Here is a 15,739-nt window from a genome sequence, read left to right on the forward strand (position 1 = left end):
GAACCATTCGTCCACAAGCTCACAATAGCATCCCTCCACAATGGCCACATCTCTGCCACGACCTTACAATGGATGACATTCTATAGTAACTTGACAATGGTTAACATTCTACCATGCTTCACAACACACATGTACCTCTAGAAGCTTGCTGCCACTCTAGAGAAGACAATCAGAGGTTTCCTGCTAATGACAAAAGATGTTCATGTAGCAAACATATATTTCTAGGTCACACACATCTATGGATCTGATTCTAGAGATCACCCCATACACAATGTCATGTGCTGACTAATGGTTATGCGTATTCCAGTGTGTATGATGTTGATGACATCTCTCTTTCTAAAGCTTGTGGAAAGATGCAACAAACACACTTTAACCATAAAAACTGTATTTGATGTTCATCGAGGATCACTATTTCAAAATTTACTATACAATACAAAGTCAGATAAACAACAACAAAAAAAAAAAAACACAAAATCAACCTCAAGCCATTGTAATATCATAAAATAATAGAATTTGCTTTCACAATGAACCATTTTAGCACTATACAGTAACATGTTGCAGTGCTCTGGAAAACTGATTGAGGGATCACCATTAAAGCATGGCAATTGATAGATCTCAGTCAGTTTGCAGTGAGAATTTTGACAGAACAATAAAACTCACCAGTGAGTACTACATTAGTGGCAGATTTTGTTCTTTTAAAAAATTTGAGTAACGGTGGCCTCGAGATGAAAAGTATTTTAAAATTAAACACAGTTAAGTATTCGATTCGTGTTTATAGTATATTGTAAATCTATCTTCGCTTGTATAAATTGACATCCCTCTTTAAAAAGTCACAATAAGCAACATCAACCACATTATTTCTAGTATTTCAATACTTGAGAAACCCTGAAATGCTTTAATAAATACCAAATTACTACAGTTTATATAGAGCAAAACATTTCTTCTAATTACAATAAAAAAAAATGAACACAACTACTTGACAAATTCTCACAGATAACCCCACATTTAGAAAAAATGAAAACATCACGTATAAGCAGACAAATAAAGACACTGTATTAACTGAGATTTCAAGTGGAAGTCAAATTGCTTCAGAGTTTTTTGGTTACTAAATGGTTAAAGTAAAAAGGATCATACCATGTACATTAAAAAAGTGCAGTGGCCCCCAAAAATATGTGTACACTTGTACCACACATAGAATCACCGTATTAAATAATAAAATATCAAATCAAGAGACACTTATCAGCATCAACATTTTAGCTTTAAAAATATTACATAGTACAAATCTCAAATTAAGACTGGTTTGTTAGAATTGAGAAGATGCCACTTGGCTGCATATTTTGCTAATGCAAAGAAATTCACACATTTGTAACTGTCCATATTTTTGGGTGTCCTGTATAGATATACATATAATTTGAGTATTTGTCTCATCGTTTAATCTATAAACTACAAATTTTACTGTATCTTATGAACCAGACTCTCTTGTCACATAATTGACATTAACATTTATCTAAAATGAGAGGGGAGAGAGACAAAGTGCTGTGTGGGAGAAGACACAGCCCAGGCCTGAGTCAGTCAAGCCGCAGCGTGGCTCTCTGAGAGGACAAAGCTCTGTCACACTCATATCAGTACTGAAAGTGCAGAGCTCTTCTTTTCAGACAAACTGAATCTTACACAAGACTATCAGCGAATGCATACACCCTCTAGCTCTAATTATCACATTCTTGTAACATGGAGAGAAAATCCAAATACAACATTAACTTTAACTTTCATGTGGTAATCAAGGGAGTTTCTCAGCAATAAAAACACACAAATGACCTGGTCTCCCACACCGATCAAGGGCACAATGTAAAGTTTTATAGTCCTTAAATATTACTAACCCGACATGAAATGGTTTTATGAATTATTTTTATTAAACAAAATACCTGACCCCCCCACACAATTTTCAAATTTTATTAGCCACCAAAACAAAACTTGATCATCAAGGTCACTATGAGTCAGATTCAAAAAACAAGTATCTAAAATCCCTTCAAGTGTCTCTGATAAACTTCTAAATTTTCCACTGAGGTATAAGTAGTTTAGACGACTTGCAAGTCACAACGGTTGTTTTCCCTATTTGACGGGTCGTACATTCTTGATATGAATCACTCTTATTGATTACATCAGCAAGGGTAAGATTATCACTCTTACAGTTTGACTTAAACCATCTATTACACTGTGGTTACTTGTCTACAGGTGACTTTTTTTACATTTAGGCCCAGATTTGCTAAAAGCTTGCACCAGAACAGACCCTTATTTGGTGAAAAAAAAAAAAAAAAAAAACTACTGTCAGAATTTACTGAAGTATATGCATTTGTAGGATTCTCCCTTTCAGATGCAAAATGTATAGGAGGGGAGTATTTAAATATATCATGCAAACCTAACCATGAAAAAAAGTTTCACAAAAAAAAGTGTTCCTCTGTGATTTTGTCGGAAATGTTAGAAAAAAAGAGGCATATTAGCAAACTAAGCATTGTTTAATCAGCGATTACTTCATAAGGGAGCTCAGAACAAAATATCAGACGTTTCTGGATTCTTTCCTTGTGTTTTAAAAAAAACTGATTCTTTCGTATTGGGTATAAAAGTGCCCTATTCAGAGTGTGACTTCTTCTATGTCATCATCAAATGACGTAATGGCCCTGACCGCGGGTCGGCTCTTGGAGACTTGCAGAGTGCTCCTATTATTGGGGAGAGAACTGATGTTTAGTCCATTTGGTGTGTCTGTGTCCCTCTTGCGTCCACCCACTGGTGCTGATGGGAACTGGCTTGTTGGAGGGGGGCTTAGGATCTCCATCCTGCTGGATGGATCTGAAGGAGGTGGTGTGGCAGAGGCACCAAAAAGCTGCTGCATGAGGTTGGACTTCCTTTCTTTGACCAGGCCACCCAGATCCAGCCCTTCATCTAGTTCTCGAGGTGTCTGATTTGCATTGCGTGCACCTAAACCAGCACGGGGGGCAGATTTACCAAAAGAAGGGGCGTAGCTGCCAAAGGCAAGATCAAGATCCTCACTTGGTCCATGTGTTCGGAGACCACCCGCTCTTCTCCCACTCGCCAGTGTGTTTGTGTTCTTTTCAGGTTCTGTGAATTTGAAAATACCGTTGTGGTTCCGTTGCTCGGACAACCGAGGAGGAGAGCGGACACTTCCTGTGTCATCGGAAAAGAAGTCTGAGTCCTGACCTTGAGTCTGCTTGTCGATCTCATGCATCTTAGCCAGTAGCTGCTCTTTACGTTGACGCTCCTCTTCTGCGCTCTCTTGATTGACGGCCTGGATCTCCAGATTTCTTGTTTTAAGTTGTTCCTCTTCCCATTCACGCTGCTTCCTGCTCTCTTCCTCCTTTTGAGATACAGACAGGCCAATCCTCCAATCTTCTTCCTTTCTGTCCAGGCCTATTTAAAAGAAACAGAACTACTGTAGATGCAAGCATGCATTTCAACAAGTCGAGTACCGTTCAAATGTTTGGGGTCAGTACCAATATTTTTATTCAGCAAGGATGCATTCAAAATCAAATGCATTCATAATCAAAAATGTCAGTAAAGACTTTTAAATTGTTACAAAAAATGAATTTATAATAAATTCTATTTTTGCAATTTCTATTCCAGGAAAAAAATTATCATTGTTTCTACAAAAAAAAAACTGTTTTGAACATTAATAATGATTTCTGAAGGATCATGAGACACTGAAGACTGGAGTAATGGCTGCTGAAAATTCAGCAGTACAATCACAGGATTAAATTATATTTTAAAATATACTAAAATAAAAAATAGTTATTTAAAATTGTAATAATATTTTCCAATATCACTGTTTTTACTGTCTTGATTAAATATACGCAGTCTTGGTGAGAATAAGAATATTTTGAACTGTTGTGTACATTAAATATTTGACAAACATCCACCCTACACATCTGTACATGATTGAAAACTAGTTATTTGAGCTTCTTTTTTAGGTATTCTATTTTAACTATATTTTAGCTAACAGTATTTAATTTATTCAAATTGTTATGTTAATTATACAATTTGTTTGTGTATGTCCATTTGTTTTTAACTGAGACAGCAGGATGGCATCTATAATCAGTTACTTACCTCTGTTTCCCTTTGAGATCTTCTCATTTGTGTTGTGTTGTTGATCCAGTCTTTGCATTTCCTTGTCTTTCAGCAGATCCATTTCTCTCTCTCTGTCATGCATTGGCTCCTCTTCTCTCTCCTTCTCCCTGGTTCGTTCCATCTCAGATTCTATGCCTCTTTCCTTCTCTCTTTCCCTCCAAAACTCTTGAATCTTCCATTCTTTTGCTTCCTTAGGTCTCTGCTCCCTGCCTGGCTGATCCTGCTGATATATTATTGAAGAAAATGGATAACAAAGGACTGGAATAGAATAAAACACAATGTTCATCATTTCCACAAAGTTTGCTCAATGAAATATTATTTTAGTCTGCACAAAAATGAAAACTGTCAGCATTTTCTCATCCTCGTGATGTTTAAATTTGGCAGGTCGCAATCAGTCAAAAGACACACAAGAACCAATGACATTTGGCATCATTGATACAATAACAATACAGATTGTGTCAAAGCACTTAACAGTATCAAATTGGAGGACAGAGTGTCAGTAATGTATAATAATAAGATTAAACACTCAATTTTCAGTTAAAGGCATTTCATTATTGAATTTAGTGATGTCATGGTCTAGCTCAGTTTAGTTTAAATAGTATCTGTGAAATCAAATTGACGATAATCGCTAGAAATCAAGTGTCCCCAACTGAGCAAGCCAGAGGCGACAGTGTCAAGGAACCAAAACTCCCTCTGTGACAGAATGGAGAAACAAAAAACCTTGGGAGAAACCAGGCTCAGTCAGGGAGCCAGTTTTCCTCTGGCCAACTAACAAGCTAAATCAATCTATTAACAAAAGAATAACTGCAAATATAACCATCAAAAAATGAAATAAATATATTCTTTCCTCATGAGGATTAAATCTGAGAGACATTTTATTGTGTGCTGAGGTTTCTAGCTCACTGTTCCAAAACCTAGTGAGGCTGCATTTTGAAGCATCACATGATAGCTCAATGACAAGAGATTCCAAAAGATTATTTAAGCCAAATACTAAGGCAACATTATTTGTATCCTTCACAGAAAAAATACTGTGAAGTTCAATGAGCTCAGAAAAGACATATTGAATTAATTATTTAATTAATTTTAAAAAATCCAAGATTGCAGACAGATATGTCTATAAATATTACATGTAAATAAATCAAATCAATTATTCAGAGTAAAAATATTTATTTATATCTATTTATTATTATTTTGCATTAATTAAATATATATAGTTAATTAATAATTGTTGTAAATGAATGTAGTTTATAAGATCTCTACTGAGCAGATTATACATGCCTTAAGAGAGAGGTAATCATCGGTCTGGTCGTCAGGTGGGAGTTCGTTGGTAAGAGTTGGAGGCGGCGATGGGAAGTCCAGTGAGGACGTCCTGTCCTCTGTCTGTACTGCCTTAGTGCTGGTTGTATTGGAGACTTCAATACATATACAAACACAAACATGTGGCAAAATGCATACGTTACAGGCACACAGACATAATGTAATGCTCGACCCTTTAGAGCCCATACAATTTCTATTCAAACACTTGATTTGTTTGAATGAAGATTGTTATATGAATGTCAAAGTGATATATCTAATCCATAGTAACCACTGTAATTAAAGCTGGAGTCACTAGTGAATCTCACGAGAATATAATCACCATAGGAAGATGTTTGTTGTGGAGTCATTACCTGTCTGCTAATAATAACTATGAACTGTTTGAGTGTTTATGTTTAAGTGTGTAAGAAGGCCATGGGAGGAAGGTGCTTAGTACAGCTGTGCAATGGGACTTAGATCTACCTTTTCGCTTGCTGCCATTCTCTAATTCTTTTCTGGAAGGAGCTTTCAGCATCCTGTTAGCGTAGATGTTTCGAGCATCCAGCTCCTTTTCTTTCTCCTGATATAAGATGCAAAAAATTAATTCAACTATGACATGATAGGTTTGTGATTAAATGAATCAAAATCTAATTAAAATCTGCATTTGATTTGTGCAGGGTTCCTACACATTTTCCATTTCAAAATTCCATACCTTTCCAGGTTTGAATTTCTAAACCTCTCAGTAGATTTTCAGACCATATTTCACATAAATGGTTCTTAGAGCATTATTTTCAGCTATATATTTTGTATATACCACAGTCATCTGTAAATATTTATATTTTTTCAGGTTTTTTTTATTGATTTTCTTAAAGTGACAACACAAAGAAAAAAATAAATAAAACAAAAATACAGACTTTTACATGTACAAAATAAACTTTTTTTGTGCCCTCGAGAAGGCAACAAAACGGTTTGCTCTGAAAAGAGCCATTTTTGTCAAGGTAAAAAGGGTGCTGTTTTACACTACCATTGAGAAATTTTAACCAAAGTATGTTATAGACTTTTCATTAAGACCCTAAAGAATCATATCAACTTGTGGAAAATGGGCATCAGACGACCCCCTTTAACGCATACTTTGTGGAGGCTATGAAACCACATTGCAAAATGGGCTGATGGCACAATAGGTGGCTCAGTGTGCATTGTAATATATGCTAAGTTTAACCCTTGTATTATGTTCGATTTTCGGGTACGATTTTGATGGAGCGGGTCAAATTGACCCTAATTGAATTCAATGCAATTCCCTAAATATCACATTATGAAAAACAAGGAGGAATCAGGTATGAACAGAACAATTTTAATATGAGCATTTGCCAGACATTGCAAACAATTAATAACAAAAAGTATGATTTTCAAAAATGTTTAACCACAATTTTTTAAACATGTTTGTTTTAACAAATGTTGAAAATAAACTACTGTAACTTTTAACATTTTAAATTTTTTATTCAACATTTTCTTTTTTTCTTTTTTTCCACATTTATGTTCAAAACATCCTAAATAAACAATTTAATATTGCTGTGAAATTAAATTAATTTTTTTTTTCCATAAACTGGCTTCCCTATACGGGCTCTTTTGTTCTTTAGGATGACGGAACAATATAAAAAAGTCACTCTTGACAGGATGTGCACAAAGCAAGCATGTGCTTTCTGGAGATGAACTTCTTGCATTTTACACACATGGTGCTGGTTTTGGTGTCATGTTTGGTGGGGCACACCTCGCATCTTTAGTCAGCTTTCGCTTGAGTAGCTCTTCACCAAGTTTGTAGGATGTAAAGAAGTTGTCACAGGTTATGCAGTGACCTTGCAGCCCTTCACTCATTTGAAGAACAACCCGCATCCCCTGGTTTCTCTCAGGTGTTTCACCTAGTGGCTTGCCTGTGTAAATTTGCATGTTGTATGCATAGATTTGGCATCGTAGGCTGCCCAAATTTTAATGCCATATTTTGCAGGCTTTTTGAGCATGTACTGGCGAAAAGGACAGCGTCCTCTGAATGGAACAAGGCGTTCATCCACTGTGACGTGTGGTCCAGGATTGTACATTAGAGGCAGGATATCAATCCATTTATCCCATACATCCCTAACTGCAGCTAATTTCAGACTCTATAATCTCTGAAATTACTTCTTTGACTGTTAATCTTTTTGAGATTATTTTTCCTGCTGTCTCTGTCAAAAGTCTGCTGCAACACTGAGCAAAAGTGTGGGAATACTTTCACAGGGGAGTGAGAAACAGACATAACAAAACATACATCAAAAGAAATGTTTTTATTTTGTGTCTGTGCAGCTGCCTTTGAACAAATGCAAGTGTGTCATTCTAACCTATATAAAAGACTGGATTATAAAACTAATTAAAATAGTTTTTCATGTAACTTGAGAGAAAGTAGACACGGGACCTTAGTTTTACAAAGTTTTTTCAGATACATAATAGCTCATTTTTACCATTTGTGTCAGAAAATCTTTTTTCAGTACTGAAAATAGTGAGGAAAAGTTCGGGGTGGTATAAAAACTCCACCATAACAACACATATCCAAGAAATATATTTAATTTGGGTCTGTAGTTCCTTTGGAACAAAAAAAAAAGAAGTGGGTCAAATTGACCCGCGAACATCAAAATCGTTAGAAAATGATTTGTGTACACTTCAAAACACATCAGTGTATCCTCACTTTGTATGCATGTTCATGGCCCTAAATGAGAAAAAGTCACAAAATGTCTTGAAGAAAAAGATAAGTTAGGTAGCATTTCATATCTGTTGAAAATAGAAATGATAGTTCACTTTTACCATTTGTGTCTGAGAAAGTCCTTTTCAGTACTGAATATAGTGAGGAAAAGCTCATTTTTCCCTTTCCAGGGTAGGAAAAACACCAACATAACAATATATACCCAATAAATATATTTAATTTGGGTCTGTACAGTTGCCTTGGATCAAAAAAACATGTGGGTCAAATTGACCCGCGAACATCAAAATCGTCAGAAAATTATTTGTGTAAACTTCAAAACACATCAGTGTATCCTCACTTTGCATGCATGTTCATGGCCCTAAATGGGAAAAAGTCACACAATTTCTTGAAGAAAAAGATAAGTTGGGTAGTATTTCATATCTGTTGAAAATAGAAATGATAGTTCACTTTTACCATCTTTGTCTGAGAAAGTCCTTTTTAGTACTGAATATAGTGAGGAAAAGCAAAATTTTCCCTTTCCAGGGTAGGAAAAACACCAACATAACAATATATACCCAATAAATATATTTAATTTGGGTCTGTACAGTTGCCTTGGAACAAAAAAAAAAGTGGGTCAAATTGACCCGCGAACATTAAAATCGTTAGAAAATTATTTGTGTAAACTTCAAAACACATCAGTGTATCCTCACTTTGCATGCATGTTCATGGCCCTAAATGAGAAGAAGTAACAAAATATCAAGAATAACATCACAGGTTAACTGGTATTTCCGACAGCTCAAAAATCTAAATGGGTCAAATTGACCCGGAACATAATACAAGGGTTAATAGTTTCTTTAATGGTTTGTGCACATAGAAGTCTGTATATTTGTTGTTTTTGCAAAGGTCCTTGAGGCCATGTAATACGGTGCTAAGAATACTGTGAGAAGAAACCCAAAATGCTTATAACCTGCATTTTGCATAATGAAAGAGTGCACCATGAATTCATTCGGATATGTTTGTCAGTCACTAAAGAATCACTAAACAGCTCCCATGAATGATAAATTGTACGGTAAATTTATTTTCATTAAATTCTTAATTTATTATTTAAAAAAAAAATAAACAGGGGCAAAAGTCTGGAAACAAATATTTTCCATACTTTTCCACCTGGAAATACTTAATACTTAAATACTTCAATCATATTCCATATTTTTCTAAACCCTGTAGGAACCCTGTTTGTGGGTGTTTTATGTACAGTATTTGGTACCTTTAGTTTAGTGCAAAGCCTCTCCACTTCCTCCTGTAGTGCTTTAACTTCCTGTTGTGCATCATGGGTTCTCTTCCTCTCATTAGCTAGCTGCCTCTGAAAGCTCCCGCTACTCAGCTCCATGCTCTTCTCCAATTCCTGATGACACATTACATAGATTACACACACAGAGTCATAAAAAGGCATAAACGCATACTGACTGCATGACGAAGGATGATGATGATATTATAATCAACAGTAGCCCCTAACAGTTCATTTCCTCTGTTAACAGCTTTATGCATTTTAATGGCTCAAACTCATTTATTCAACAAAATGGTAAAAGTAAACATATAAGGAAAATAAGAAGGTTTGCAGAAGGATATCACTTGTATCGTATGCAAAGACATTATCTTAAGATGCACACAAAAAATTCTAAACTTATAAATTTAAATTAAAGGTGTAAATGTTATTATATAATCAATAATAATTATTGAATTATAGTAAAATAATAATTTCTTTAAAAATATATATAATTTATTATTATTCATTTCTATAAATAAAAATGTTAATCAAATTTTAAGTTTTCCTAAAAAGAAAAAACAACATTATAATTATATAAAAAAACTAATTCTTAAACACTTAATTATGACATACATGGTCAAACCACTTTTTTAGCCAGTGGATAATTTGACCTTTGTTACAGGTTTGAAAAGTTGACAGGCAGAATTCACAACCAAATGTTTAAGTTTGCAAAATGTAAGATATATTGCAAGTTCAACAAGTGACAGTTTGCCCTGGGACAGCGAGCCATCCTTATTGTTGAGCCCTGGACAGTGTGATTGATTGTATTTTCTTTTACCTTCACTCTGCGTTCACTTTCTTGTAATTTGCCTTGAGTATACGTAAGTTTTCGTGAGAGTTCCTCCCTTTCACCAAGATTCTGGTCATCTGCGAGTTGCTGCAGTTTCTGCAGCTGGCTGCGACAGCGCTGGAGCTGGACGTCAGTTTCCCTGAGGCTGCGCTCAGCTGTGCGCTGGTTCTCTTGACTGCGTCTCAGCCTCTCACGCAGTACATGAGTCTCATTGTTATGACGAGACAACAGCTGCGAGATCTCGCTCTCTGTGTCATTGTAGCGATGCAGAGCTTTCTCTTGCCGGAGCTGCATCTGTCGCAGTAAACGGTTCTCACGCTGCAACTCGTCTGCATGCAGCCTCAGCTCAGACAATGCGTTCTTCAACTCGTTGATCTTTAGCAAGCGGGCAGACAGCATGCGTTTGGTGACCGGGTCCACTTCTTTGGATGGAGCATCTTTACTCAAAGTTTGGGATCGGATGCCTCCTGACCGCTGCTGATGATGATGGGAGTGGGGCGGGAGACGGCGTGACACACCTTTACGTACATCTGAAAAGAAAAACCAATATAGAACCACACACATATATATATGTGTGTGTGTGTGTGTTTTATTTATTTTTGTAATGGCAAAGCTAAAATGTCAGCCTTCAGTGTCACATGATCTTTCAGAAATAATTCCAATATATTTATTTTGAGCTCAAGAAACATTATTTGATGAATAGAAATTTCAAAAGAACATCATTTATTTGTAACAGAATTTTTTGTAACAATGTAAAGTCTTTGTCACTTTTGATCAATTTAATGCAACCTCAGAATAAATGTATTAATAATTTTTTTTTTAAAAACATGATTTTCCATTCACATGACACTTGATGCTAAATGTTTCTTGTGCAATCTGCTGGTCATCATTGGTACTGCAGAACATAACAGTTATTCTCTAATTCTTTAAACAATGCTTCAGTCAATTTAAAGGTTAATAGATTATATTTTACTTCAAATAACAAAATAAAATACAAATGTGAAATTACATTTTGCACAAAGAAGAAGAAACCTATTTTTAGGATCATTAGGATGTGTTGCATCATGACATTATTTTTGTGACAATTAAGGACATCTAGGCTACATTTAAATTATATTATTTGTAAATTATATTACTATTTTATTTTTCAAATCTGTTAATTGTCAAGCATTATGGTATTACAATCATAGAAACTATGATACATTGTTGTAAGGCAAAAATCTTGGTCCTCAAACTTGGCTTTATATTGTTCAGGCAAAATATGATTTCTTATTTCTTTTAGTTTTTGGAGTGAAATGTGACCTGGCCATGTCTTTCACAAGTCTCGTGAGATATATGCACCAAGGACTCATTTATATGATTGCACAACTGAGTATCTTTTGAGTGAGAAAATCACACAGCCGCCCATCCCTCAGATCCTGGGTTGAATCACAGCAATCAAAGGGTCTCAAGAAACATGATTAGCCACAAAAAAAAAAAAAAAAAGCTGGCCATGCCCAATCACCACAGGATTCAGTTGCTGATGACCTTGATCATTATGTTAATTACATTATACCTGTAATTGGTGGATAAGAGGAAACATCTGTCTAATTTCATGTGCTTCAGAAGGTGTACAGAAATGATTTGACCTTCTGAATAGCAGATGAATTTGTTCCATTATGGTGTGTGAAAAGGAGAAGTAAACAAGATTTTTTTTTTTTACATAAATATAGTACTGTGCTGAAGTTATATGAACTCCACAAGTTTGTTCAAATTGTGATGATCATGTTAAGGAGTATTCTTATTAGATTAGTGACCTAGATATAGTGCAGAATCTTAGATATTTATTCCTCATTTTACATCATAAAGTTTCTTTGTTTTAATTTTTCAAAATCCTTAAATTTAGATTAAATTAGACTTAGATTTTTCTACATAGATTTTCAATATGATTTCAGACTTGTATGTTTACATATAATGTGTGTGCATACCTGCTCGATGTAAGGGGCTGCTGGACACTCTCCTAGACCTCCCTCTTCTTTGTGGAGATGGAGAGGCTGACGGCGAGAGAGACCGATCCGAGTGTGAGACGTTTTCATAATCATCAGAGTAGAAAGAGGGACTGCTACGCTCTCCATCTGAACACCGATCCCGGTCTGGGTCTCTGGCTGGCTCTCGAGTTCTGGTTCGCACATGATCCCCAATCGAGCTCTCGATGTCTTTCCGGTATTTCTCCAGTTTTCCAGATAGAAAAGGAGATTCCGAGATCTTCCCATCACTATGGTGAGACAATCGGCTGTGCTCTGATTCCTGATTATCCCCATGCAAGTCCATGTCTCTCCCTGCAATACAGTTCACAAAGATCGAGACCGATCAGACTGAGACTGGACTAAATATGTGCTTCACTCACAATTAATAAGCAGCATGCATACATCCAAACACACAAATCAGATAAGGCATGATTGCTATGGCACAGTATGTTTGCATATTAGATTGTGTGTGCGAGCCTTCAGCGAATCGTGACATAAAACCAGACACTAAGCACTCAAGCTGTCTGAGAGGGTTCATCAGGACTGCATCAAGCCACTGTCATGTTTGTTGCTCATTAACAGCATCTTTGCCACAGCCACAGCATGTTTGTTGTATTCAGCCATAAAATTACGTAATTACTATTATTTAATCACAACTGAGCAAGTCTCGAACACTAAGCCATTTAGACTGCATATTCAACTTGTATTATGTTCTAACCAGACATTGTCTTATCAAATCAGGGCATATATTGTGTAATAGTTGATAAAGATCAGAAGTACAAATAAGGTATCACCAAACAATAGAGCTGGATAAAAGACAAAAATGAGCTACAGGAGATTGGTTGTATCCTCATAAAAAAAGCTTGATTTATGACCTGTTTGTAAGGCTACTGGCAAGTCCTCCTCTTTCTGTCCCTGAACCAGCAGAATCCTGATATCCTCTCTGGTCACCGTCACCATGGAGATTGAGTCGGCCCTTTTGTAAGTGGCCAATAATTTCATTCATTCTTTAATGGCATGCTAAACACATTCAATTACTGCCTGACCTTTCACCTCCCTCTTTTTTGGTAAAATGTTTATTATGACACTCATTATGAAGTGCCAGAAATCTAAATATTTGCAAAAAAAACAAACAAAAAAATTATTTAAAGTTAGGATCAAATATTTAAAGTTAATATTCAACTATCTGAATTAAGGAAATCTTGAGTTTTATGAGGCCTTCACCAAATAAATATCAGCCCCATTTGCTACTTGTCTATTTCAAATACTACTACTATTACTAATAAACAAAATCTAATGCATTCATGCATTCATGTTGGTGCTGATAGCCTTGCAGGCAGCACGCCGACATACAGTGTTGTTGCGCTATGGGCGTCCCGAGTTCGAACCCTGCCACAAGAACCTTTTTTTATATATATATTGCCAATGAGGAGCCCATTTCACAGTGTTTTGGATATATATATGACATGCTGGCATCAAGCACTTGACAGGCCAGTTTGAATGGCCTTAGTAACCATAAGAGCAACAAATGTCAATCAGTTTGGTTGATATTCCTATAAAATTGACTCAAAGCTGAATAAATAGAGCCTAAAGTGATGATATAAAAATATATAGGCTATATTCGGAAATATATAACGTAATATTGTGATGAACTAACAATATTGGAGATATTATAGTTGGTATTGCCAAATAACATAACGTAACAAAAGAGATTTTCAAAGTCAGAATTGTAACGTTAAGTCATATAACAATGTAACAGTAAGTCCAACTACAGGTGAATAAAAAAGCGGTCAACGTGTCTTCGTTTAAAACAAAACAATGTAAGGCTGTATCTTAATACGTGCGTGTATATCTTAAGAAGCTTCTAGTGTTTCTTGTTTACTACCTGATTGTTCGTACTTTGTGTTTTCCGAGAGACAAAAACAATAGCAAACGCTGAACGTACACTGCAACAACGCGCGTGAAATCATATTAAAAGTAACGTTACTTACCAGTTCCTTGCCCTTCTAAGTATTCATATCTATACAGTCAGTTTCTTCATAATGTGGCTCGCTTAACGGCTCGCAAACTCGCTAGCCAGCTACATGACGAGCTAGCTGGGATTATATCGTGCAACTAGGACAACACACAGCACTCTTGAACTGTAGAGACGACGCCAAACGACTAGCAAAACCTTATCCGATACGGTAAAGAGAGGGCGAAGGCGGTGGTTTGGTCGTCTGTCCTTTGAACAAGCAGTATCTGAGGTCGATTATGGCGGAGACTGTAGCTTTTGAAGAGGAATATGTGCTTTACTGAAGGAGTTGGTGAAATCTCTGAATCCACGCCTCGCCTTCTGCTACCGGTGTCATAGTGACGCTTCTCCATGGCAACGTGCGCGCCCCTGTCAGTCGCCACTTGTTGAGCTCGGCTGATGTTATATTGACAGACAGGCGTCAGGCGCGGGTAAAAGGAGCAAAAAACCGTCAGAAAGATATTAAAAAGCGAGTTTCGAGTCAGATTGGTGTTACTATGATAGCACTATAGAGTGACGGTAACACTCACATGAAAAACAAAAGAAGGAAAGCACCAGGTCCAGACGGTGTGTCACCAGCCTGCCTAAAAATCTGTGCTGATCAGCTGGCCCCCATCTTCACACAGATCTTCAACAGATCACTGGAGCTGTGTGAAGTCCCCTCATGCTTCAAACGCTCCACCATCATCCCCGTCCCAAAGAAACCCAAAATTACTGGACTTAATGACTACAGACCTGTGACCCTAACGTCTGTAGCCATGAAATCATTTGAAAAACTGGTTTTGGCTTATCTGAAGGACATAACTGGACCCTTACTGGACCCCCTGCAGTTTGCCTACAGAGCAAACAGGTCTGTGGATGATGCTGTCAATATGGGACTGCACGTCATCCTGCAGCATCTGGAAAGACCAGGGACTTATGTGAGGATCCTGTTTGTGGACTTCAGCTCCGCTTTTAACACCATCATCACGGAAACCCTTCAAAATAAATTAACCCAGCTCTCCGTCCCCACCTCCATCTGCCAGTGGATCAACAGCTTCCTGACAGACAGACAGCAGTTAGTAAAGCTTGGTAAATTCTCATCCAGCACCTGCACCATCAGCACTTCTCTCTCCACTGCTCTTCTCTCTACACCAACGACTGCACATCAAAAGACCCCTCTGTCAAGCTCCTGAAGTTTGCAGATGACACCACACTGATCGGCCTCATCCAGGAAGGTGACGAGTCTGCTTACAGACAGGAGGTTAAGGAGCTGGCTGTCTGGTGCAGTCTTAACAACCTGGAGCTCAACACGCTCAAAACTGTGGAGATGATCGTGGACTTCAGGAGAAACCCCCCTGCTCTCCCCCCACTCACCATCATGAACAGCACTGTAACAACAGTGGAGTCATTCAGATTCCTGGGCACCACCATCTCTCAGGACCTGAAGTGGGATATTCACATTGACTCCATTGTCAGAAAGGCCCAG

The 15,739-nt window shown here is 36.9% G+C and overlaps 1 protein-coding gene across 2 annotated transcripts; it reads right to left on the minus strand.

Moving 5' to 3' along the window:
* Positions 1-371: 371 nt before the first annotated feature.
* Positions 372-14,627, minus strand: LOC306859150 (lebercilin-like). 2 transcript variants are annotated; one of them, XM_079400033.1, is made up of 8 exons: positions 14,249-14,627; positions 12,219-12,569; positions 10,240-10,781; positions 9,402-9,539; positions 5,914-6,010; positions 5,416-5,549; positions 4,117-4,357; positions 372-3,423 (listed from the first exon to the last, which is right to left on the minus strand). In XM_079400033.1, exons 2-8 carry the CDS (start codon positions 12,559-12,561, stop codon positions 2,630-2,632), a joined length of 2,289 nt encoding a protein of 762 aa, XP_079256159.1. In that variant the 5' UTR covers positions 12,562-12,569; positions 14,249-14,627; the 3' UTR covers positions 372-2,629. The 2 variants fall into 2 exon arrangements, with proteins under 2 accessions (XP_079256159.1, XP_079256158.1); XM_079400032.1 differs by having other exon boundaries at positions 4,117-4,360.
* Between the last annotated feature and the right edge of the window lie 1,112 nt (positions 14,628-15,739).

Source organism: Barbus barbus, assembly GCF_936440315.1.
Source record: "Barbus barbus genome assembly, chromosome: 40".
NCBI lineage: Eukaryota > Metazoa > Chordata > Actinopteri > Cypriniformes > Cyprinidae > Barbus > Barbus barbus.

Bases quoted from the DNA above. Each gene is read 5' to 3' on its own strand.
- LOC306859150 (XM_079400032.1), bottom strand. From the start codon at position 12,561: ATGGACTTGCATGGGGATAATCAGGAATCAGAGCACAGCCGATTGTCT. The intron at 9,540-10,239 runs GTAAAAGAAAAT...ATGTGTCATCAG, and splicing joins AAAGTGAACGCAGAGTGAAG to GAATTGGAGAAGAGCATGGA. The intron at 5,550-5,913 runs GTAGATCTAAGT...TATGTATTGAAG, and splicing joins GAATGGCAGCAAGCGAAAAG to TCTCCAATACAACCAGCACT.